Below are 26,043 nucleotides of genomic sequence, written 5' to 3' on the forward strand. Positions count from 1 at the left end.
GGGACTCTAAGGAGTGTGTGGACTTAAGCAGAAGTCAATATTTCAGGGTGCCAGTGATAGGTCCCTGAGAGAGGACACTAAAGGCCACCCTGCGTGTACTGGTCAGGCTTGGAGACCTCTAGCTATAGCAGTAGAGAGGCTCCACCAACCATCAGGATAAGTACAGCAGCAGGTCACCCTGGCGGGGTCTAAGCCCTAGCCTGTGTTCATCATAGCTCCTCATGGTGGAGATGGGTGTGGTTGAGTTTTAGTACCAAGTCGCAGTCCTCAGGATGGCCCCAACAGGAGGTGAGGAAGCCGGGGTCCAGTGTCAGATATATCAAGTACGGATCAAGCTGAAGCATAGTCAGTAAACAAACCAACTGTTGGTAACAAGTGGCTGCAGGTTGGGATCAAGCAGGAATGTAGTCGAGGAACATGCCAAGGTCAGTGATGAGTGGTAGTGGAGATAAGGACAGCAGCAGATATGCAAAGGAGCAAGATATCGGCTGGAGAGAGCACAATAATCTGGCAAACAGGAAGTTCAAAGGTGTGGCTTAAATAGGAAGTTCATGGGAGGAGCAAGGCGTTCAAGGTTCAGCAGAAACAAGGGACAAGGCAGGATTGTCCAATGAATCAGTCATGGTGCTGTCCAACAGCTCAGGTGGCTCAACAAGAAGAGACAATGCCAGACACAGCAGAGGTTGCAGGTTCAGACCTGGGTCCTGACACTATCATTGTATTGTGAGATGCCCATTGCCCAAAGGTCATGTCCCAGGCCAGGAGCATATTTACCGCAAGGCATTTTTCAGGCGGGCAGCAACACTGCCCCCACCCCTCAGAGGTGGCACACGTGAGCCATTAGGTTTGCAGCAGTCTCCGCTAAATGGGATCCAATCCGTGAGAGGATGGTTGCCCCTAAATGTGCAGGGCACACACAGGCTGGATCTGGTAGAGAGGAGGAGCCAAGTAGATCGGTGATTGCTTCCTGGGAGTGGCCGGAGCTCGGCTCTGCCCATTGTCTGTGAGGGGATCCGAGGAGAGTGGAGCTGAGGGTGCTGGCTGTGGACTGGCAAGGGAGAGGAGATGATGGCTAGTGATGGGGATGGGGATTTGTGTGTTGCCTAGGGCAGCACAAAGCCTAAATACACCTCTGTTCCAGGCAGGCTCCACAATCTCTGGTCAAAAGAGGTCTCATACAGCCTCCAAGTTTGGACATGCTGATCTGGATAGCTGCATAAAGAGTATCAGCAGCATGTACTAAGTCTTGGTTCAAGAAAAAAAGAAAGCAAAAAGGCTACATTCGTCTTAGTAGAGAAAAAAAAGTCCTTCTTTGTTGGACACAATGGGGTTTATTTACTAAAGCTGGAGAGTCCAAAATCAGACTCCCTTCTGCATAGAAACCAATCAGCTTCTAACCTCAGCTTGTTCAATGAAGCTTTGGCAATGAAACCTGGAAGCTGATTGGTTTCTATGCAGAAGTGAGTCTGATTTTGGACTCTCAAGCTTTAGTACATAAACCCCAATGTGGCAAAACCAAAGCATTCTAGAAGTGGGAATAGTTACAACTGGGTGACCAATGGAATTTTTCTTTGACATGGTTCAAATCTTCATGTGGGTGGCAGGGTAACCCAATTGTCTCTGAATATTGAAATCCTGTGTCCTTTAATGAGAGAAAAAAGAAAATCAAATATTCTATTATTCTAATATTGTGTGAAACCAGCAGAGTGTAATTCCCTCACCCTGAACACAACAGTTTATTGTTCCTTCCTCTTCTGATACGGGAAACCTTCTCCTCTGCCCTCATCATCTGTGTGACTGTGTCATATACGGGGCCAATATGACCGACGCTGTCACCTACGCCGACCTGAAATTTGAGGACATTGTGATGAATGAGACCGATTACAGAGGTAAGAAGACCTAGTGATTATTCCTTATGACCTCCTATTAGATGATCCTCCTCTACAGATGTGACTCAGTCATTGTATAAACAGGTACCCATGTGGTGGGGACATTAGATTGTAAGCTCCTCTGGTACAGAGACTGATGTGACTGTGGAGGAGGGGACATTAGAGTGTAAGCTCCCCTTGTACAGAGACTGATGTGACCAGGGGCGGACTGACCATTTGGAAACTCGGGCACTGCCCGAGGGCCCGGGGTCAGTAGGGGGCCCCATGAGATGCCCCTGGTACCTTTTTCATAGAATTTTTTGAGTTTGGGCAAGGACACAGGGGCCCCATGATCCCCTATTGCTCGGGGTCCCCATGAGTTGTCAGTCCGCCCCTGGATGTGACTGTGGTGGTGGGGACATTTGAGTGTAAGCTCCCCTGGTACAGAGACTGATGGGACTGTGGGGGAGGGGACATTAGATTGTAAGCTCCTCTGGTACAGAGACTGATGGGACTGTGGGGGAGGGGACATTAGATTGTAAGCTCCTCTGGTACAGAGACTCATGTGACTGTGGAGGAGGGGACATTAGAGTGTAAGTTCCCCTTGTACAGAGACTGATGTGACCAGGGGCGGACTGACCATTTGGAAACTCGGGCACTGCCCGAGGGCCCGGGGTCAGTAGGGGGCCCCATGAGATGCCCCTGGTACCTTTTTCATAGAATTTTTTGAGTTTGGGCAAGGACACAGGGGCCCCATGATCCCCTATTGCCCGGGGGCCCCATGAGTTGTCAGTCCACCCCTGGATGTGACTGTGGTGGAGGGGACATTTGAGTGTAAGCTCCCCTGGTACAGAGACTGATGTGATTGTGGAGGAGGGGACATTAGATTGTAAGCTCCTCTGGTACAGGGACTGATGTGACTGTGGAGGAGGGGACATTAGAGTGTAAGCTCCCCTGGTACAGAGACTGATGGGACTGTGGGGGAGGGGACATTAGAGTGTAAGCTCCCCTGGTACAGAGACTGATGTGACCAGGGGCGGACTGACCATTTGGAAACTCGGGCACTGCCCGAGGGCCCGGGGTCAGTAGGGGGCCCCATGAGATGCCCCTGGTACCTTTTTCATAGAATTTTTTGAGTTTGGGCAAGGACACAGGGGCCCCATGATCCCCTATTGCCCGGGGGCCTCATGAGTTGTCAGTCTGCCCCTGGATGGGACTATTGGGGATGGGACATTTGAGTGTAAGCTCCTCTGTACAGAGACTGATGAGACTGTGGGGGAGGGGACATTAGAGTGTAAGCTCCTCTGTACAGAGACTGATGAGACTAGCTCAGTGATCTCTGTACAGCTCTGCGGTATATGTCAGAGCTATATAAATATATAATAACGATGTGTGTCTGGGACCAATGTAAAGTGGTTCTCTTCTATTATAGAGGATGAGGACAATGGTAGTGACCATGGGGACATAATGTACGAGAATGTGGAGACTCTGACGCCATCCAGATTTAGAGATCACCCGGATCCGTCTGATAATCCAGCTAATAAAAGAAAACATCGGCTCCTATCAAGTAAGACATGATGCTACATTTCTATTATGATCCTCTCTAGGAAGCTTTAGTAAATCAGACATAAAACTAGATTTTCCTGCTAGGAATAAAAAACTGCTTAGAAAAAAAAATCCACAAGAAATAAAGCCTAGTGATTGATACGTTTGACATATTATGATGAGAATGCTGTAACATATCCCTATCCATTCTCCCCCAGAATTTGCAATGTCTCTTCTCTTCCCTTCTCTCCTACTGGTTCTTCTGCTTTTTGCCACCACCATCGGAATGTCGGTGAAATGTAAGTTTTTACTATTGCCTAGACGCCATTTTAATGGGGCTTTCACACTTGACAGGTTTGCTGTTCCATGTTGTCATGATCTGATTTCCTATATAGACTTTTATATAGAGTCTGCAGTTCTGAAAAATGTTTTAAGCCCTCGTGGTTTAAAGGATAAGTCATCATTAAAGTGTTTTGTTTCTTATTTGTCTGATAGACATCATGGACAGACACTCATAATCATCCAGGACCTCTCAGGAAAAGATCTTAGAACAGCCATTCCCAACCAGGGTTCAGTGGCACAATAGGGATTCAACAAAGGTTGCTATGGGTTCCCTGAACTTTGGCTGATTGACCTCTCATTATATGGCACCCACATGGCTGACCTGAAATACTGATGGCACACTGAGTGTAGGGCTTCATGGCCCCCCTCTCCATCCGCTGCAAAGAGGTCAACTCCACTTCGCAGAGCCATCTGAATGAACCCAAAAATGTGTTTAGCTGCCTATAAGAGAGGCATTCTGACCTCTACTGTAAGGGGGGCATACTTCCTACTAGCCACCAAGGCAGGGGGCATTTTTTCCCAATGACCACCAATAAATTGTTTTTTTTTTTGCAAGAATTCAAGGGTTCCTCTGCAGTAAAAAAAATAAAAAGGTTGAGAAAGACTGGCTTAGGGTGTCCTCTTCATACAACACACATCCATCTGCAGTGGGATTTCTCCTCATTCTTACCCACTCTCGGAATTACCTATTTCTGGGTCTTCTGGATGTCCTGAGACATCATTCTGTGTTCTTCAAGCTATTGCAATGTGTCAATTAAAGAAGAGGTCCTACCAAAAACATCTTCTGCTACAACAGTCCCCTTGTTGCACTTTGTCCCATTTTGATAGTTGCTGAGGTTTCTGAGCTGGCATGGTGGACAGTGAACCTTCCTCTCCCATTCGACCACGTTGCTCAGTAGAAGGCTGGTAGATAATTAGGTGTGATTGACAGCGCTTGTCTCTGGTAGCACCGTCACTGCTAATCGTGAGGGAAGGAGGGTGTGAGCTCAACACTGTCTGGAAGACATAAACAGGAGTGGTGATGATGCTGGCACTCTAAACATGTGCACTCTTAATAGAGGGGGTGGTACGACTGGGATTGCATGAGGAACAACCAAAATTCCAGTAACATGAAGGCAAGGCCACTGATAGGGTCCAAGGCCACTCCCATCCAAGGCCTAGGCCCCATTAGGTCAATAGGGGGCCCAACATGCCAGAAGCTGCCTATTATCTGTAGCCAATGTAGGTATTTCTTCACTTCCATGTGTGTGGAATACCTGCTCTCCTTGCCATGTACTGTGGTTCCTTCTGCCAGATCCTATGTCTTGCAGAGATGTATGAGTCAGCGAGAGGAACCAAAGTGCGCAGTAGTAGGAGCAGGTATATGGGACAATATAAGCCAACGCAGAGCTAACAACACGTGGTATTCTTTTACAGCCCAGTCTTCTTATATGGGTATCCTTGTGGCACCTTCAGGTTTTTGGTTGTGTCAGTTTGGTACTGGTTGTGGACTCAGGCATGGTTTTGTCAGCACAGTACTAGTAGTATTTTGTGTGTAAGGGCACAATGTGAAATGTGTGCAGCATGTGCTGTGAGTAGGCTCAGACCCAATGTGGACTGCTTTGTAGCCACACCCATTTTTCACCACGGCACATTTTGTACGCCACACTTTGTAGTCTCGTCCATGTTTTGTTGGCACGCTGCTCCCTTTCCATGCCACGTAAGGGCTGTCCTTCCCCCTGTGGGCCTCGGAGCCCCAGTTTGCCCCCATGAGGCAGCCCTGGTTGGGGTGTCAGGTAGACTGATTTCTAGTGGTGGCCCTGCAAGAAGGGGCAGAGCTCACAGGCAATATTAGTACAACTAGCAATAGAATTTTATAAAAAGTTGGTCCATGCTTTTTATCCAATGCAGAGAAAATTATTTAAAGATGAATTACCGGACCAGCAGGTCATCTTTTATTCACCGTGAGAAAATCCCTCTAGGGTGCAATAAGGTGGGATTTCCTTCTATGGTGCATCAATATGGAAGTTCCTTCTACCATACATCAATGTGGAAGTTCCTTCTATGGTGCATCAATGTGGAATTTCCTTCTATGGTGCATCAATGTGGAAGTTCCCTCTATGGTGCATCAATGTGGAAGTTCCCTCTATGGTGCATCAATGTGGAAGTTCCCTCTATGGTGCATCAATGTGGAAGTTCCTTCTATGGTGCATCAATGTGTAAGTTCCTTCTATGGTGCATCAATGTGGAAGTTCCTTCTATGGTGCATCAATGTGGAAGTTCCCTCTATGGTGCATCAATGTGGAAGTTCCTTCTATGGTGCATCAATGTGGAAGTTCCCTCTATGGTGCATCAATGTGGAAGTTCCCTCTATGGTGCATCAATGTGGAAGTTCCTTCTATGGTGCATCAATGTGGAAGTTCCCTCTATGGTGCATCAATGTGGAAGTTCCTTCTATGGTGCATCAATGTGGAAGTTCCTTCTATGGTGCATTAATGTGGAAGTTCCCTCTATGGTGCATCAATGTGGAAGTTCCTTCTATGGTGCATCAATGTGGAAGTTCCTTCTATGGTGCATCAATGTGGAAGTTCCTTCTATGGTGCATCAATGTGGAAGTTCCCTCTATGGTGCATCAATGTGGAAGTTCCTTCTATGGTGCATCAATGTGGAAGTTCCCTCTATGGTGCATCAATGTGGAAGTTCCCTCTATGGTGCATCAATGTGGAAGTTCCTTCTATGGTGCATCAATGTGGAAGTTCCCTCTATGGTGCATCAATGTGGAAGTTCCCTCTATGGTGCATCAATGTGGAAGTTCCCTCTATGGTGCATAAAGTGAAATTTAATGTAATTGTGAACATCCAATGTTATAGACATTTTCTAATACAGTAATAACTATGCCAGCACCATAACTGCTTTTCCTTACTTTCAGAAATTATCTTTCTATCCTTTCTTACAAGGTAAAATATTCATGTGACTATGCATGTCTTAGTGGAGGGGTTACAGGACACTGTGCAGACACTCCGTGTCCCTGTATTCCATAGTCTGTAAAGCCTGAGGAGCAGGGACATGTTCAAGGGACAGGGTATGATTGGCCAGGGGTGTGTACAAGAGGCAGGCTGTGATTGGCAGGATAGTGTGTGCCAGAGGCAGGCTGTGATTAGGAGGGGGTGTGTACCAGAGGCAGGCTGTGATTAGGAGGGGGTGTGTACCAGAGGCAGGCTGTGGTTGGCAAGGGGTGTGTGCCAGAGGCAGGCTGTGAATGGGAAGGGGCATGTTCAAGAGTCAGGCTGTGATTAGGAGGGGATGTGTGTCAAAGGCAGGCTGTGGTTGGCAGATGGTGTGTGCCAAAGGCAGGCTGTGCATGGGAGGGGGCATGTTCAAGAGGCAGGCTGTGATTGGCAGGAGAGTGTGTGCAAGAGGCAGGCTGTGATTGGGAGGGGGTGTGTGCCGGAGGCAGGCTGTGATTAGGAGGGTGTGTGTGCCAGAGGCAGGTTGTGATTGGGAGGGGGTGTGTGCCAGAGGCAGGCTGTGATTGGGAGAGGTGTGTGCCAGAGACAGGCTGTGATTGGGAGGGGGTGTGTGCCAGAGGCAGGCTGTGGTTGGCAGGGAGTGTGTACTAGAGGCAGGCTGTGGTTGGCAGGGGGTGTGTGCCAGAGGCAGGCTGTGCATGGGAGGGGGCATGTTCAGGAGGCAGGCTGTGATTGGCAGGAGAGTGTGTGCCAGAGGCAGGCTGTGATTGGGAGGGGATGTGTGCCAGAGGCAGATTGTGATTGGGAGGGGGGGGTGTGCCAGAGGCAGGCTGTGATTGCGAGCATGTGTGTCAGAGGGAGGCTGTGATTGGGAGGGGGGTGTGCCGGAGGCAGGCTGTGGTTGGGAGAGAGTGTGTGCCAGAGGCAGGCTGTGGTTGGGAGGGAGTGTGTGCCAGAGGCAGGCTGTGGTTGGGAGGGAGTGTGTGCCAGAGGCAGGCTGTGGTTGGTGGGGAGTGTGTGCCAGAGGCAGGCTGTGCATGGGAGGGGGCATGTTCAAGAGGCAGGCTGTGATTGGCAGGAGAGTGTGTACCAGAGGCAGGCTGTGATTGGGAGGGGGTGTGTGCCAGAGGCAGATTGGGATTGGGAGGGGGTGTGTGCCGGAGGCAGGCTGTGATTGCGAGGATGTGTGTCAGAGGGAGGCTGTGATTGGGAGGGGGGGGTGTGCCGGAGGCAGGCTGTGATTGGGGGGGGTGCCGGAGGCAGGCTGTGATTGGGAGAATGTGTGCCGGAGGCAGACTGTGATTGGCAGGGGGTGTGTGCTAGAGGCAGGCTGTGATTGGGAGGGGGTGTGTGCTAGAGGCAGGCTGTGATTAGGAGGGGGTGTGTGCTAGAGGCAGGCTGTGATTGGGAGGGGGTGTGTGCTAGAGGCAGGCTGTGATTGGGAGGGGGTGTGTGCCAGAGGCCTCTTCCCCCTCATTTCATTGTGTAGAGGCTTTACACAATTTGATTACCCCGCCCCCTATCTCCTCCAATGACCGCTCATCTCTCGGCATCAGGGAGCCAGGGAATGAATCAAACATTGAACATTCCGAGAGTGTGTGAGAGCAATCCTCTGTCATCTGCTTCATGGAGGATAGTTCCACTGACAGGAGAGGAGAGCACAGCCTGCTCCTCCCGGCTCTCTCCTGTCATTCCTCCTTTGCAGGCTTCACTGCTCTAAGCTGCCCTCCAATTGTCCCAGCCATGAGTGTAGGAGTGGGGGAAGGCACTCAGCGGCCAGGCACAGCGTCTATGGACAGACTAGCCTGGAGGGGCACAATCTGGGGGGGGGGCGTAGCCCATCCCAGCACCCCCCTATGTCTGACCGTGGTGGAGAGTAAGGGAACCAAGGGCCATGATGGCTGTGCCGCCTAGTGGTAGCTCCGGCCCTGTCTGCATGTTTTGCTTCTCCCCTTTGTTCGATGGTCCAGTATTTTTGCATGGATGTTCTAAAGAAGGCCCTGTCTGTCATGAACTTCCAAAGCCTTCTATAGATAATTGTGTTCTTGGTCTTTAGACTCTGTATATGTTTTTACCATATTGACCCAATGTTACAGACTTAATAGCCCCCCATTTATCTTCCAGTGGGTGTTGGAAGTCAAAAAGACTTCAGTGCCCAAGGAACCCCCATGATGTGTAACACACAGTCCAAAAAAATAATTGGAACTGAAGAAGTGGTAAGAAACGTCTTTGGCATTATACAAGTCCAGTTGAATGACACGGTTTGTCCTTCTTCATCTGCAGACATGTCCGAATCTTGGGAATTACAGCAACTGTCTAAGCAATTTGTAGAGATGAATGAAAGTCTCTCACAGAGGCTACAGAGTGAAAAGGACCTGTTAACCTCCACCAAGAATGACCTGGAGACCACACAGAAGAACCTGGAGCAGCTAGTCCAGGGTAGGAACACTCTGAATGCTTCTTTCCACACTCTGCAAATACAGAACCAACAGGCCATTAAGGATCAGCAACTTACAGAGAGATCGCTGAATGAAACCAGGCTTAGAGTCACCAAGATGGAGCAAGGTATTTCCTCTAGGACCCCCAATGAGAACAAGGGCTGCACATTCACAACATGGGTGCAACATATGACCACACATGTCACAATCGTATTGTACAATCTCCTTTAGATCTATGACGATTGATGTGGTACAAGGGACTGTCTAATTGGAAACAAATTGAGTTGTTCAAGAAAGTCCTCACATTGCGTAGTTTTGGTACACAGTATATAAAGGAGATTGCACATTAGATTGTATGTTGTATGGGCAACTTTCTACTATAAGAATAGTGTAAGACAGCCTTTGGCATCCTTTTTACCCCGGAGGAACCGCTAAAGTAATTCTGAGGTCCTACAGAACCCTTCCAGAAGCAATTATTAGGGGACAAAGGGAAAGAAAAATATCCTTTACATTGGTGATCAGTGGGAAAAATACTCTTTACATTGGAGATTAGTGGGAAAAATACCCTTTACTCTGGTGATTAGTGGGAAAAATACCCTTTACATTGGTGATCAGTGGGAAGAACATCCCTTACATTGGTGGTTAGTGGGGAAAATACCCTATACATTGGTGATCAGTGGGAAAAATACATTTTACATTGGTCGTCAGTGGGAAAATGCTCCTTACATTGGGGGTCAGTGGGAAGAATGTCCCTTAAATTGGAGGTCAGTGAGAAGAATGTCCCTTACATTGGTCGTCAGTGGGAAAATGCTCCTTACATTGGGGGTCAGTGGGAAGAATGTCCCTTACATTGGGGGTCAGTGGGAAGAATGTCCCTTACATTGGGGGTCAGTGGGAAGAATGTCCCTTACATTGGTGGTCAGTGGGAAGAATATCCCTTACATTGGTGGTCAGTGGGAAGAATGTCCCTTACATTGGTGGTCAGTGGGAAAAATGCCCCTTACATTGGAGGTCAGTGGGAAGAATGTCCCTTACATTGGTGGTCAGTGGGAAGAATGTCCCTTACATTGGGGGGTCAGTGGGAAGAATGTCCCTTACATTGGTGGTCAGTGGGAAGAATGCCCCTTACATTGGAGGTCAGGGGGAAGAATATCCCTTACAGAGCATGACCCAGAGCATGACCAAAGGACCTGATGCTCCCACCGGACCTCCATTACTTGGCATGCCTATCTGTTACCTACCTATGTGAGTGCAATTTTACCATTAAATCTGCCTGACTGTAACCGTCTACACTTAGAGTGGTGCTGCTGTCTCTCTTCTCTATTAGCAGGCTGCATTGCCTTTTATTTTTAGAGTAACTTGTACTGTAAGCACCATGCCATCATATTTGACTTTAACCCTTCCCTCTCTGCTACAAAGGGCACTGCGTGGAAACAAGTCCTTAACAATCCTCAATCTTGCTGCAGGTTCAGCTTGACATCGTAAATAAATACAATCAAAAACCATGCAAGTGCTAAAATTAGATTGTGTTGAAAGCAGCAAAAACACACTAAGGGGATATCCTCTCTAAATATCAAATTCAAATAATCTCTAGTGTTGCGCTAAAGTGAGAAATAAAATAATATGCATAATATGTACAAACAATACATTGAAAACCGATTGTGAACAGTGAATAAAGTGCTCAATGGTGAACCAATACCAAAAGTTCAAGTGCAAAAATGATTAGCATCTCGGGGGGCTGAGTTTTTTCCAGAGAAGAAATCCTCCCTGCTAGATCTACAAAAAACTCAGAAACTATTGTCCAGCAACCACCAAGAAAAAAAAGACAAGACGGTGGAGGACAGGTGGACAAAGCAGAGGACGCAAGAAATATCTAAAACGAGTGAGGAAGCCAAAAGACTGGGTTTCCATTAAGAAGCTTTCCGAGTTGCCGAATACTTGTATTGTGGATATTTGATATCAGGAATGGACGCCTCAGCCACAGCACCAGTCTCCTGTCTCCATGTGGTGAATGGAGACTGGAGAGCTTGGACAGGACAGGAGAGTTGGGCTTGGGTGTCCTGGTTTTCAAGGACAAGGATCTGCTAAGCCTCCAATTTGCCATCATGGTGGTGCAGTGTTCACGTTGGTGGTTTTATTGGAACAAAGAGTTTGGACTGTTTATTACAAAAAAGGGGATTCAGCTTGACACCGTGCTTTGCTACCCCACAGGGTATTATATTGCAGCAAGTCTCTTTCTTCACTAGAAGCGGAGTTTTTGACTGGACTTACTCCCACTTCACAGGGATTAGTCCTCATAACCAGCCTCTCACATTTGTAACAACAGTCTTACCATTCCATTTGACCGATGGTGAAAGCTTCAATTGAAATCCTGCCTGCTAGATCTACAAAAAAATCTGAAACTATTGTCCAACAACAACCAAAAAAAAAAAAGGACAGGGCGGTGGAGGACAGGTGGACAAAGCAGGGTGCAAGAAATATCTAAAACGAGTGAGGAAGCCAGAAGACTAGGTTTCCATTAAGAAGCTTTCCGAGTTGCCAGATACTTGTATTGTGGATATTTGATATCAGGAATGGACGCCTCAGCCACAGCACCAGTCTCCTGTCTCCATGTGGTGAATGGAGACTGGAGAGCTTGGACAGGACAGGAGAGCTTGGGTGTCCTGGTTTTCAAGGACAAGGATCTGCTAAGCCTCCAATTTGCCATCATGGTGGTGCAGTGTTCATGTTGGTGGTTATATTGGAATGAAGAGTTTGGACTGTTTATCACAAAAAAGGGGATTCAGCTTGACACCGTGCTTTGCTACCCCACAGGGTATTATATTGCAGCAAGTCTCTTTCTTCACTAGAAGCAACGTTTTTGACCGGACTTACTCCCACTTCACAGGGATTAGTCCCCATAACCAGCCTCTCACATTTGTAACAACAACAGTCTTACCATTCCATTTGACCGGTGGTGAAGGCTTCAATTGAAGGCGTTGTCTGTTCTCTGCTGCACCCTTACAAGCTAATGCCCCCACTTGGACATGGGGCAACATTGCAGATTTCTTGGATTCTCCAACACCCCCTGCAAGCCCAGGGGCACAAGCAGACCAGTTTCATAATGTTGGATATTCTGCCCTCTTCTGTGGGCTGACTACATCGCATAAGCAGCCATAGCATGAATCCACTGGTTTCTCGTGCTCTGTCACCCCCCACAGGCTAAGAAAATTTTTCGATTGCCAGGGGTGACAACAGACACTTTTGCACAAACATCTTCCCTCCAAACTTGAGTCAGATCTCTGCTGCAGTGCCTCCATTCTGCAAACAGGCTTTCTCCTGTTGCTAAGGGTACCAGCTCTCCCTTGCCGGAGTGTTGCTGGCATTCCCAATCACGGCAGCTCTGTTCCAATTTCCGGATTTCAGCTTTAAACGTGTTTGTAATCCTTGGTCCTTGGTTGGGAACTTGGCCCACCATGGGTAGCACAGTGGCTAAATGGTAAGCACTTCCCCCTGGCGTTTCTAGGGTCATTGGTTTGAATCCCAACCACGGCACTACCTGTCTGGAGTTTGCGTGATCTACCTGTGCCTGTGTGGGGTACTCCAGTTTCCTCCCACACTCCAAAAGACATGCTGGTAGGTTAATTGGCTCCTATCTAAATATATATATATATATATATATATATATTGCACGTTGAAATGCGTTTTTTATATAATACAAGACATATGAAAACATTTTTTTAAATATTTTTTTAAAATATATTCTTCAGTTTTTTTAACATATAAAAAAGTAATTTTAACATATAATTTTACATATATTTCTAAATGCATTCCAGAATTTTAAATTTTTATTTTTAAAGACATACAGTATATTTGAAATATATGAAAATATTTTTAAAAATACATTTTGTAACAAAAACACATTTCAGCATGCAGTATATATATATATATATATTTATTGAAATATATTGAATACGGCCAAAATTGTAGCATCTCAAATATATGTCAATATATTTGGGAAGAATATTTTTAAAATATATTTCAAATATATTTTTCTTCCATATGGGTAAGAGCAGTTATTAATCCAAAAGTGAATAGATTGAAAAAAAAAGCTAAAATAGAAATGTATAAGAACAAACAAAAACAATTGTCAGGTATCATAAAACCAATATTGTCCATAAAAATACTAAAATAGCTGATGTGACATACATCTAATAGTAATAGGATCCATAAAACAATGGAAAAGCTGCTATACTGTGTTGCAAATGTAGCACTCCCCCCTTGGATAGGGTAAGGGGTATATGGGATGCCCAATGGAACTTAGAAACTGAGGACAAATTCATGAACTATGTACAAATGATTACAGAAAAACAGTTTTTTCTGGAGAGCTTGCCAGCATTTCCTGTAGTACCACCCCAGATCCTATATTTTCCCTATCCAGCTGTTTTGAGTGAATCTCTGAACATGGGATCCGGTGTCTGCCATGTAGACAGTGAAACAGTTGTGAGTGGTAGACTAATCCAGCTTCCTAGAGTGCCTCCTTCCCTTTCTGGACCAGGGGGTGCAGGTCTACTCACTCGGTCCTTCTCCTTTGCTGCTGATGGGTTGGTGGCTGCTACCAGGCCTTTTAGCTGGTGCCGCTCCTTCCCTGCCTCACAGGTGGTTCTCATTTTAGAGGGTGGTGAAGGTCTGAGCTTTCCTCATTTCCAGATCCACTGCCTGTAGGTGAGCCCTTCTCCATCCGGGCTCTCTCCCAGGCTCCTGCTCTCCAGATTCACTTCTTCATCTCCAACTTCCACCTGAAACCTCCCTGCTGCTGAGCAGGCTCCATTACTCTTAAAGGTTGTCAAGCTTCCTGTTGAGGATTGGCCAGGATCCTCCAAGAGTACAGACTAGTCAATCCTCAGATCCACCCACTTCTTCTAGACCTTTATCAAAGCTCTAGAGCAGAGGAAAATTCCAGAGAGCTGGTCTGCAGAGCCTCTCAGCTCTGACCATAATTTGACCCCTGCTAGCTGTCATACCCAGACTGCTACTCAGACTCCCTTGCTAACAATTGGAGTTTGACCTAGCTGACTAGGAGGGTGTTACACAAACATAAATGTTGGGACTCTGCAGCAAAAGCTACTTGATCCAACCAATAAATTAGGTTCATCATTCTTCTAAATAACTTTTATACTTATGATTTTGTAGCCCTGATGGAAACAATTGAATACTGACGTGATACTTTTTTTATTTGCACTAACATACAATTTTGAGGACAAGCTTTTGGGGTATGTCCCCTTCTTCAAGGTCCAGGCAGTACTCCAGAGTACTACCTGGACCTTGAAGAAGGGGACATACCCCAAAAGCTTGTCCTCAAAATTGTGTGTTAGTGCAAATAAAAAAAGTATCACGTCAGTACTCAATTGTTTCTGTCGCAAATGCACTAATGCGGCTACAATCACCTCGTAGCCCTGATGAAGAGTATAAGTGGTTTTGCCCGCAAAATGTGTTAGATGTTCTATGCAATCATACAATGAATCATTAATTGATTTCAACTCTTTTGCCATTTGGTTTGGTACTCCTGTATTTTCATGACTTCAAGAAAGAAAAACAGAGGATCTAACCCTTGTCTACTCCCATGCCATGCTTTAAAGAAGTTGTGACCCCACAGACAAGAAGAGGGAAACACCTTCAAAGTCTAAAGTTGATATCCCAGAGGTCCTGTAGAAGGTACCTTCAGCACGTTAAGTCCACTTACTTTGACTCTCAGATTGGATAGCACTTTAACAGGTGAAGCCGACACACTAAACTTCTAAAGTGGAATAGTCTTCCAAAACTTACTGGGAAACCTATACCTATTCCAGCAGTGTTGATCTTCTGAACCCCTACAGCACTCACTGGCTCCTTTTGATAACACCCATGTTATTACAGGAGACAGTACATGACAGTAGTGACTTTGATATAAGTACAAGGAGCCAGTAAGAACTTTGGGCAAAGTCACTGTAGATCCATACTTCCAGAGGTGTTGGTTTCCCAGATGAGTTTGGGGGAGAATTTCAACAGGAGGAATCAGTGAGAGCTTTGGGGAGTCACCAAAGATCCACACCTCCAGAAATGTTGGTTTTCCAGGAGATTCTGGGGGACAATTTTTTTAGAAGGAACCAGTAGGAGCTTTTGTGAGTCACCGGAGAACCACAACCCCAGAAGTGTTGGTTTTCCAACAGACTTTGGAGAACAATTTCATCAAGAGAAACCAATGAGAGCCTGGGAGTCACCAGAGATTCACACCCTCAGAAGTGTTGGTTTTCCAGCAGACTTTGGAGAACAATTTCATCAAGAGAAACCAATGAAAGCCTGGGAGTCACCAGAGATTCACACCCTCAGAAGTGTTGGTTTTCCAGCAGACTTTGGAGAACAATTTCATCAAGAGAAACCAATGAAAGCCTGGGAGTCACCAGAGATTCACACCCTCAGAAGTGTTGGTTTTCCAGCAGACTTTGGAGAACAATTTCATCAAGAGAAACCAATGAAAGCCTGGGAGTCACCAGAGATCCACACCCTCAGAAGTGTTGGTTTTCCAGCAGACTTTTGGGGACAATTTCAGCAGGAGGAACCAATGAGAGCCTGTGAGTCACCAGAGATCCAAACCCCCAGAAGTGTTGGTTTCCCAGCAGACTTTGGGGGACAATTCCTCTTCAGCAGGCAGGTCATTTTGGCCAATTTTTATGACAGAGTCTATATATTTTATTGTGAAGAGTTGAGTTCCCTGCTGAGCACACAACAAGGCAGATAAAATTTCCCCAACGTTAAGGTTTTTGTAGTTTTCTTTGAGATATATATATATATATATATATATATATATATATGTATTTCAAAGGTAGGTTAGCAGCAGCACTGTATGTGCCATAATGGTGCTCATGGACTGCTGCCTAAGGAATACAGATCAAAGAGATCAACATCAATTCTCCTAATCCCCAAAAGGTGGTAACTTTTTACATTTTAGCTCATTCTTCTAGTCACCGCTGAGTATTCATGGTTAAATTCAGGCAAGAGAACTGCAGGGGAAAGAGGTGCAGGGAATAGTGAAAAGTAAGAGGTTGTTCAACAAACATGAAACCGATTTTCTCTCCTCTTCTTTGGCTCTATTTACAGCTCAGTTATGTCTTTGCGTGTAACGTGGACAGTATGTTTCCTCTAATACAGCTCTCTAGCATTGTTTTATAATAAAAATAATCGGATAGCATAAAGGGCAACATCATTCAGGGGTGCCTAAAGCCATGATATGTCTATGCTTGTCACAATCAGGGGTCAGGCTCAGAGACATTGTGACTACAGAGAGCAATAAAAAAACATTTTTTATGGCGAGACCCCTTGTCAAGTTTTCAATGTTGTATGTGACCTTACTGCACTTTGTCCTCATTTCTTCTCACCAGGGGGTCTTTATAAAGCAGAACTCTGGTCAAAACTTTTATTTTCCCATGCAGTGGAACTATGCCATCACTGCATGGGTTAAGTGCTAGATTTTTTCCAGGGGCTCAGAGAAAAGCTTTACTTACGCATTCCTCTGATCCTCCGAAAAACTGTGCTTCCCCCCACGTCCAGTGGTGGACTGTTCCTGCTGTCCTTACATCTGGAACCGGTCTATGGGCGTGATGATGTCAGGAACAACCCATTCACAAGACCGCTAGTATGTGAGGGGGAAGGAGGAACGGAGGGGACCGGTCATGCACTTGGAGGATCAGCGGATTCGGTAAGTATATCTTTGCAGAACTCCGGTCAAGGTTGTCTAAGGGATCAAACAGGGGGCTGTACCAGGTCTAAGAAGAAAAACTACTACCAGACATAGAAGAGGTCCTGGGTTCAGAACCAGGTCCTGGCAATGACAGTGAGGGTTCTTCAGTCTTCTCCATCTTCTACTGGCAATTATGGCCACACCTGAGCCCCAGACAGGCAGATGAAACTGGGGGGAAACCCTTAGAACGCATACTGCAAAAATTAATCTGGCACAGCTTGTAGTCAAAAACAATGTAGAACAATTGTAAAGTATTGGCCCAATGAGTTAAATATTACTGTTAAATAGGTTAAGGGTAGCTAAGGGGTAGGAGGCACTGAGGGTTTCCCATCTGGGGAATGGTTAATGGTTAAGTGAGGGACACGTTTCTTTCTTGAGTCTTGAAGGAATCATTTTTAGAGCTGTTAGGTGTTTGGGAAAAGGAAGGTTACCATTGGGCATTAGTTGGATATGTGTTGGGGTACGTTTTGTGGCTTTCACAGCTAGGATTGGGTTGGGCTCAGTGTTAGGAGTAGGTTCAACATTATGAGTTCAGTTTGAGGTTGAGGTGTTGGAGGTAGATGAACCCGAGAGTATTTCCATTTGTTTTGGGCAAAGTAAACCTGCGTGTTTATCCAGCCCCGGATTCGAGACCTTAAAAATAACTCACTGATGTTCTTTTACTTTTCCGTCCGTGTAACTGTAACAAACCTATTCACAATTTATTGTTCTTCCATCCCAGATCTCTGCCCAGAAGACTGGATTATGATTGAGAAGAAATGCTTACTGATCAATGACGAACCGAGAAGTTGGTTTGAAAGTGAAAGACAATGTCTTCTGAAGTCTGCCAACCTTCTCACTGTACGAAGCCAGGATGAAACTCTGAAGGTAAAGTATGTGTTTGATTATTCAACTTCCTCCGGTTGTTCTGCAGAATACAAATCAGAATTGACTCCTGACCCCCTAAAACCATTATGTTTGAACCCGACCTTCCGTGTCTACAGCCTCCTGAGATAACATCATACGTCCCAGGAGGCTACAGGACCGGTCAACCCCATGCCCAGTGGAGAACCAGCTGGGAGTCATTAGGAAGTGACAGTCCCCAAATCTAAGATGCTGCCACAGGAACCTCAAGAGCAGTGAAGACTAAGGGTGCTCATGAGAAGGTGTGGGACCTATTGGACCCATTAGTATGTCTTTCTGAAAGGTCAGCAGCTACGGTATTTGGAAAAGACGAGTGAAGTTCCTCTTTACCCACCAGTATACACTGTGTTGGTCACAATACTTCAAATAAAGTTTTCAGACCTTGAATTTGAACCTGGTTATAATAAAGAAGGGTTAAAGTGTACGTCACATTTTTACAGATGTCCAGACTCTGCTGAAGAGATTTCCCCCCATTTCCTGTCATTGTGGCAATATTGTGACTACAGAGAGCAATAAAAAAACGTTTTTCTAGGGGAGACCCCCTTGTCAAGTATGTTGTATGTGATCTCACTGCAGATTGTTCTCATTTCGTCCCACCAGGGGCTCCTTATAAAGCAGAACTCCAGTCAAAACTGTTATTTTCCCATGCAGTGGGACTGTGCCAGCAATGCATGGGTTAAGTGACAGATTTTTTTTTTCCAGGGGCTCAGAGAAACTTACCCATTCCTCTGATCCTCCGGAAAACCGCGCTCCCCCCACGTCCAGTGGTAGACTGTTCCTGCTGTCCTTACATCTGGAGCTGGTCTATAGGCGTGATGACGTCAGGAACAAACCCATTCATAAGACCGTTAGCGTGGGGGGGGAGGAACGGTGGGGACCGGTCATGCACTTGGAGGATCAGCAGATCAGGTAAGTATATCTTTGCTTTCTGAGCCCCTAAACAAAAACAAACATTTAACCCAGGCAGTGCGGGCAGCTCTAGGAGTCTCTCTGCACATGCTCAGTTTGGTGTATATTGCTAGAGAGTTTTTTTTCTTGGGGAGGGTGCATGTGATGAACGCAGGGTCAATCAGCACTGTCCCGACAGAGTCAGGGGTCATGCAGCCTCATAGGACAGTCAGGGGAGAATGAAAACTCCTCCTACAAGCTTAAAACAGTGCTCGGCCGGACACTTATAGACGTCACAGGACTGCTATATACTGCTGATGAGAAAAGGGATTTAGCAGTTTATATATACTAACATAACATCATTTCCATGTTTTGTACTGGGAGAGACCAGATATAGTGAATGCGGGGTCCTGGGAGAGCGGATATAGTGAATGCGGGGTCCGGGGAGAGACCAGATATAGTGAATGCGGGGTCCTGGGAGAGCGGATATAGTGAATGCGGGGTCCGGGGAGAGCGCATATAGTGAATGCGGGGTCCGGGGAGAGCGGATATAGTGAATGCGGGGTCCGGGGAGAGCGGATATAGTGAATGCGGGGTCCGGGGAGAGCGGATATAGTGAATGCGGGGTCCGGGGAGAGCGGATATAGTGAATGCGGGGTCCGGGGAGAGCGGATATAGTGAATGCGGGGTCCGGGGAGAGCGGATATAGTGAATGCGGGGTCTGGGGAGAGCGGATATAGTGAATGCAGGGTCCGGGGAGAGCGGATATAGTGAATGCGAGGTCCTGAGAGAGCGGATATAGTGAATGCGGGGTCCGGGGAGAGTGGATATAGCGAATGCGGGGTCCGGGGAGAATGAATATAATGAATGCGGGGTCTGGGGAGAGCGGATATAGTGAATGCGGGGTCCGGGGAGAGCGGATATAGTGAATGCGGGGTCCGGGGAGAGCGGATATAGTGAATGCGGGGTCCGGGGAGAGCGGATATAGTGAATGCGGGGTCCTGGGAGAGCGGATATAGTGAATGCGGGGTCCGGGGAGAGCGGATATAGGGGATGCGGGGTCTGGGGAGAGCGGATATAGTGAATGCGGGGTCCGGGGAGAGTGGATATAGTGAATGCGGGGTCCGGGGAGAGCGGATATAGTGAATGCGGGGTTCGGGGAGAGCGGATATAGTGAATGCGGGGTCCGGGGAGAGCGGATATAGGGAATGCGGGGTCCGGGGAGAGCGGATATAGTGAATGCGGGGTCCGGGGAGAGCGGATATAGTGAATGCGGGGTCCGGGGAGAGCGGATATAGTGAATGCGGAGTCCGGGGAGAGCGGATATAGTGAATGCGGGGTCCGGGGAGAGCGGATATAGTGAATGCGGGGTCCGGGGAGAGCGGATATAGTGAATGCGGGGTCCGGGGAGAGCGGAGATAGTGAATGCGGGGTCTGGGGAGAGTGGATATAGTGAATGCGGGGTCCGGGGAGAGCGGATATAGTGAATGCGGGGTCCGGGGAGAGCGGATATAGTGAATGCGGGGTCCTGGGAGAGCGGATATAGTGAATGCGGGGTCCGGGGAGAGCGGATATAGTGAATGCGGGGTCCGGGGAGAGCGGATATAGTGAATGCGGGGCCCGGGGAGAGCGGATATAGTGAATGCAGGTTTCAGGGAGAGCGGATATAGTGAATGCGGGGTCCGGGGAGAGCGGATACAGTGAATGTGGGGTCCGGGGAGAGCGGATATAGGGAATGCGGGGTCCGGGGAGAGCGGATACAGTGAATGCGGGGTCCGGGGAGAGCGGATATAGTGAATGCGGGGTCCGGGGAGAGCGGATATAGTGAATGCGGGGTCTGGGGAGAGCGGATATAGTGAATGCGGGGTCCGGGGAGAGCGGATATAGTGAATGCAGGGTCCGGGGAGAGCGGATATAGTGAATGCGGGGTCCGGGGAGAGCAGATATAGTGAATGCGGGGTCCGGGGAGAGCGGAGATAGTGAATGCGGTGTCCGGGGAGAGCGGATATAGTGAATGCAGGGTCCGGGGAGAGCGGATATAGTGAATGCGGGGTCCGGGGAGAGCGGATATAGTGAATGCGGGGTCCGGGGAGAGCGGATATAGTGAATGCGGGGTCCGGGGAGAGCGGATATAGTGAATGCGGGGTCCGGGGAGAGCGGATATAGCGAATGCGGGGTCCGGGGAGAGCGGATATAGCGAATGCGGGGTCCGGGGAGAGCGGATATAGTGAATGTGGGGTCCGGGGAGAGCGGATATAGCGAATGCGGGGTCCGGGGAGAGCGGATATAGTGAATGCGGGGTCCGGGGAGAGCGGATATAGTGAATGCGGGGTCCGGGGAGAGCGGATATAGCGAATGCGGGGTCCGGGGAGAGCGGATATAGCGAATGCGGGGTCCGGGGAGAGCGGATATAGTGAATGCGGGGTCCGGGGAGAGCGGATATAGTGAATGCGGGGTCCGGGGAGAGCGGATATAGTGAATGCAGGTTTCAGGGAGAGCGGATATAGTGAATGCGGGGTCCGGGGAGAGCGGATACAGTGAATGTGGGGTCCGGGGAGAGCGGATATAGGGAATGCGGGGTCCGGGGAGAGCGGATATAGGGAATGCGGGGTCCGGGGAGAGCGGATATAGTGAATGCGGGGTCCGGGGAGAGCGGATACAGTGAATGCGGGGTCCGGGGAGAGCGGATATAGGGAATGCAGGGTCCGGGGAGAGCGGATATAGTGATTGCGGGGTCCGGGGAGAGCGGATATAGTGAATGCGGGGTCCGGGGAGAGCGGATATAGTGAATGCGGGGTCCGGGGAGAGCGGATATAGTGAATGCGGTGTCCGGGGAGAGCGGATATAGGGAATGCGGGGTCCGGGGAGAGCGAATATAGTGAATGCGGAGTCCAGGGAGAGCGGATATAGTGAATGCGGGGTCCGGGGAGAGCGGATATAGTGAATGCGGGGTCTGGGGAGAGCGGATATAGGGAATGCGGGGTCTGGGGAGAGCGGATATAGTGAATGTGGGGTCCGGGGAGAGCGGATACAGTGAATGTGGGGTCCGGGGAGAGCGGATATAGTGAATGCGGGGTCCGGGGAGAGCGGATATAGTGAATGCGGAGTCCGGGGAGAGCGGATATAGTGAATGCGGTGTCCGGGGAGAGCGGATATAGGGAATGCGGGGTCCGGGGAGAGCGGATATAGTGAATGCGGGGTCTGGGGAGAGTGGATATAGTGAATGCGGAGTCCGGGGAGAGCGGATATAGTGAATGCGGGGTCCGGGGAGAGCGGATATAGTGAATGCGGGGTCCCGGGAGAATGGATATAGTGAATGCGGGGTCCGGGGAGAGCGGATATAGTGAATGCGGGGTCCTGGGAGAGCGGATATAGTGAATGCGGGGTCCGGGAGAGCGGATATAGTGAATGCGGGGTCCGGGGAGAACGGATATAGTGAATGCGGGGTCCGGGGAGAGCGGATATAGTGAATGCGGGGTCCTGGGAGAGCGGATATAGTGAATGCGGGGTCCGGGGAGAGGGGATATAGCGAATGCGGGGTCCGGGGAGAGCGGATATAGCGAATGCGGGGTCCGGGGAGAGCGGATATAGTGAATGCGGGGTCCGGGGAGAGCGGATATAGTGAATGCGGGGTCCGGGGAGAGCGGATATAGTGAATGCGGGGTCCGGGGAGAGCGGATATAGTGAATGCGCAGTCCGGGGAGAGCGGATATAGTGAATGCGGTGTCCGGGGAGAGCGGATATAGGGAATGCGGGGTCCGGGGAGAGCGGATATAGTGAATGCGGGGTCTGGGGAGAGTGGATATAGTGAATGCGGAGTCCGGGGAGAGCGGATATAGTGAATGCGGGGTCCGGGGAGAGCGGATATAGTGAATGCGGGGTCCGGGGAGAATGGATATAGTGAATGCGGGGTCCGGGGAGAGCGGATATAGTGAATGCGGGGTCCTGGGAGAGCGGATATAGTGAATGCGGGGTCCGGGGAGAGCGGATATAGTGAATGCGGGGTCCGGGGAGAACGGATATAGTGAATGCGGGGTCCGGGGAGAGCGGATATAGTGAATGCGGGGTCCTGGGAGAGCGGATATAGTGAATGCGGGGTCCGGGGAGAGGGGATATAGCGAATGCGGGGTCCGGGGAGAGCGGATATAGCGAATGCGGGGTCCGGGGAGAGCGGATATAGCGAATGCGGGGTCCGGGGAGAGCGGATATAGTGAATGCGGGGTCCGGGGAGAGCGGATATAGTGAATGCGGGGTCCGGGGAGAGCGGATATAGTGAATGCGGGGTCCGGGGAGAGCGGATATAGTGAATGCGGGGTCCGGGGAGAGCGGATATAGTGAATGCGGGGTCTGGGGTTTAGTAACACTTTAATACAAACTCTTTTTTTTTTTTACAATTGTATATTTTCTAAACTTGGCATTATGTGCAGATCAGAGGACAATATTTTGCCTATAAACACTCATTTATGAATGAAGGCTGAAACCTGTTTGCATCCTTCATTCATACAGGAGCCATCATTCTAGCTCTGAGGATTACATCAGCCAACCTTCTGAGACAGAAGAGTGTTCTGCCCAAGTTGCACCCCCCACATCCCTCCTACCCCCACGTTTCCCCCCACAGATCACAGCCCTCCTGATTCTGAATGTAGGGGCTCAGCTTGGTTCACATTACTGGAAATCTATGGAAATGCTCTCTGGAGGGCCAACATTATGTTTCCTGACATCTATGTTCTCACAGCACAAAGTCATTTCTGATTGGTTTCCTAAGCCGAGTCACTTTCTTTATACCAGCTGAGGATGTATTGGTTGGAAATGTTGTTGTGTGATAATAGTGAATCATTTCAGAGTTTCTTATCGATCAAAGGAGATTATTGGCTTGGGAAGGAGATACAATGGATTACGAATTCCTGGAGTTGCTGGAGTAAGGCAGTGTGGGGATGGCCATCCAGCTATGGAAGGTAAGTGTAAAACTTACTGTAACAGTTGCTCCTGATACTCTGGAGCCCTGGTGCCAAAACTGCGGCTCCAAGGGCCACATGTGGCTCTTTCGTTTATGATGTGTGGCCCTTGGACCTCAGCAGTCTACAGTATAGGGGAAACATTGATTAGGGTAATAGCACTGACCTCTCCTAGCCTCATGTAATATCTTCCCAGTTTCGTATTTTCTTCTGCAGTCTGTCCCCAGCCAACAATGTATCCTGTCCTCACTCTCTGACCTTCATTTCTTTTGTTAGTTCTGCAGTCTCTTACCTTCACTTCCATTATTAGGTTTGCAGTCTCTGATCTTCGTTTCCTCTATTAGGTCTGCAGTCTCTGACCTTCACTTTCTCTATTAGGTCTGCAGTCTCTGACCTTCATTTCCATTATTAGGTTTGCAGTCTCTGACCTTCGTTTCCTCTATTAGGTCTGCAGTCTCTGACCTTCACTTTCTCTATTAGGTCTGCAGTCTCTGACCTTTATTTCCTATATTCATCCATCCATCAGTTCACATCAGTGCCCATCAGTGCAGCCTCATCAGGGCCCATCAGTTCATATCAGTGCCCATCAGTACAGAGGGGTGGAGGACACTGAATATAGGCTAGTGGAGGACACTGAATGGAGGCAAGTGCAGGGATTGGCAGAGAGGGGTGAAGGATACTGAATGGAGGCCAGTGGAGGGATTGGCAGAGAGGGGTGGAGGACACTAAATGGAGGCCAGTGGAGGGATTGGCAAAGAGGGGTGGAGGACACTGAATGGAGGCCAGTGGAGGGATTGGCAGAGAGGGGTGGAGGACACTGAATGGAGGCCAGTGGAGGGATTGGCAAAGAGGGGTGGAGGACACTGAATGGAGGCCAGTGGAGGGATTGGCAGAGAGGGGTGGATGGACACTGAATGGAGGCCAGTGGAGGGATTGGCAGAGAGGGATGGAGGACACTGAATGGAGGTCAGTGGAGGGATTAGTAGAGAGGGATGGAGGTCAGTGGAGGAATGAGGCCACACTGATGAGGTGGCATTGATGAGGTGGCACTGATAGTTGGCCCTGATGGACACTGATAACCTGCACTCATGGGGCTGCAATGATGATCCGGCACTCAGTGTAAACAATGCACCCACTATGCCCTGTCAGACTTGCCGGCTCTCCTTTCCCACACCAAGACTGCATGAGAGGAAAGGAAAGGCAGATAACCGGTAAGTCTGTCTACATGTGACCAGCAGTGATGGGCCCTTTACCATGATCTGTGATCAGCTGCTTCCAAGGGACACAGTGGTCACAGAGCTCACCTGATGTGCACCCCAGGGACCTCCACGGATGTCCTCCCAGATCTGGAGACCAAGCTGTAGCCGTCTTTCGGCAAGTGGTTAAGTGAAGCAGAGCCCAAAATATAAACCACCTTCTGGAGAAATCTGCTACAGCAGACAAATCATTACGGGGACGCTCCTCTTTAAGACTCCCCCCCTTCTTCTACCCCAAATGGCACTTTTGTCTGGGGGGGCGGGGGGTACCTGATTTGGACAGGTATTGGCTCCCACTTCTGCTCCACCTAGGCGATTGGAAGCGGAAGTTCTCACTGAAGTCACAGGTGGGTGCCCACAGGTGAGGTGCCGAGGACAGAAGATGGGGGGGAAGGGACAGCTCAGGTAAGTACATCGCTGGACCCCGGGACAGGTGAGTGTCTGTTTAAGTTCCACCATAACATGCATTTTTTTTGTTGTTTATTTATTTATTTATCTTTTTTTACAGCTACCGGAGCAGGTATGAGTGCTGGAAGATCAGCAATGGAGATTATGTGGTTGAGGAGTGTCATAAACCCAACAAATGGATTTGTGAAAAGGACATTGTGTTAGGAAATTATGACTCTGAGAAAATTCCAGGATTTGTACTGCAAGATGCAAAGTATTCTTGTAGAAAAAGAACTTAAAATGGGTAAAATATTATCAAAAGATGCAAAGCAATAATATGTTGTAAGAAAATGAAACTCTACATTATGAATTCACACCCGAAGGAAGCAGAAACGTGTTCAGCTCATACCCTCCCATGGTCTCCAACACCATCTCTATGCTGATGACACCCAAATCTACCCCCCAGCTCACCCCATCAGTCTCCTCACACTTCACTAATTTACTGACTGGCATATCAGACTGGGTGTCACACCACTTCCTCAAACTCAGCCTATCCAATCTACACCCCTCCCCCCGTGCCTCCTCCCATGATTTCTCCATCAAGATCAACCCGTCCCCACATGCCAGGGTGCTAGTTGTAATCCTGGACTCTGACCTCTCCTTCGGGCCCCACATCCAATCCCTGTCCAAAACTTGCCATCTCAACCTCCACAACATCTCCAAAATACGCCCCTTCCTAACCAATGACTCCACAAAG

The 26,043-nt window shown here is 48.5% G+C and overlaps 1 protein-coding gene across 1 annotated transcript; it reads left to right on the top strand.

The window, feature by feature from the left end:
* Positions 1 to 1,819: 1,819 nt before the first annotated feature.
* Positions 1,820 to 25,631, top strand: LOC149440240 (uncharacterized). The gene is made up of 7 exons (XM_089658879.1): positions 1,820 to 1,889; positions 3,301 to 3,435; positions 3,632 to 3,712; positions 8,987 to 9,268; positions 17,619 to 17,764; positions 23,531 to 23,643; positions 25,417 to 25,631. The coding sequence occupies exons 1-7, from the start codon at positions 1,820 to 1,822 to the stop codon at positions 25,583 to 25,585; spliced, it is 996 nt and encodes a 331-aa protein (XP_089515005.1). The 3' UTR covers positions 25,586 to 25,631.
* Positions 25,632 to 26,043: the final 412 nt, after the last annotated feature.

The sequence above is a fragment of the Staurois parvus genome, unplaced genomic scaffold (genome assembly GCF_062004578.1).
Source record: "Staurois parvus isolate SC_StPar_1 unplaced genomic scaffold, SC_StPar_1.0 ptg001108l, whole genome shotgun sequence".
NCBI classification, from domain to species: domain Eukaryota; kingdom Metazoa; phylum Chordata; class Amphibia; order Anura; family Ranidae; genus Staurois; species Staurois parvus.

Coding starts and splice junctions, on each gene's coding strand:
- LOC149440240 (XM_089658879.1), top strand. CDS start 1,820: ATGACCGACGCTGTCACCTACGCCGACCTGAAATTTGAGGACATTGTG. Junction 1,890..3,300: donor GAATGAGACCGATTACAGAG/GTAAGAAGACCT, acceptor CTTCTATTATAG/AGGATGAGGACAATGGTAGT. Junction 17,765..23,530: donor GCCAGGATGAAACTCTGAAG/GTAAAGTATGTG, acceptor GAATCATTTCAG/AGTTTCTTATCGATCAAAGG.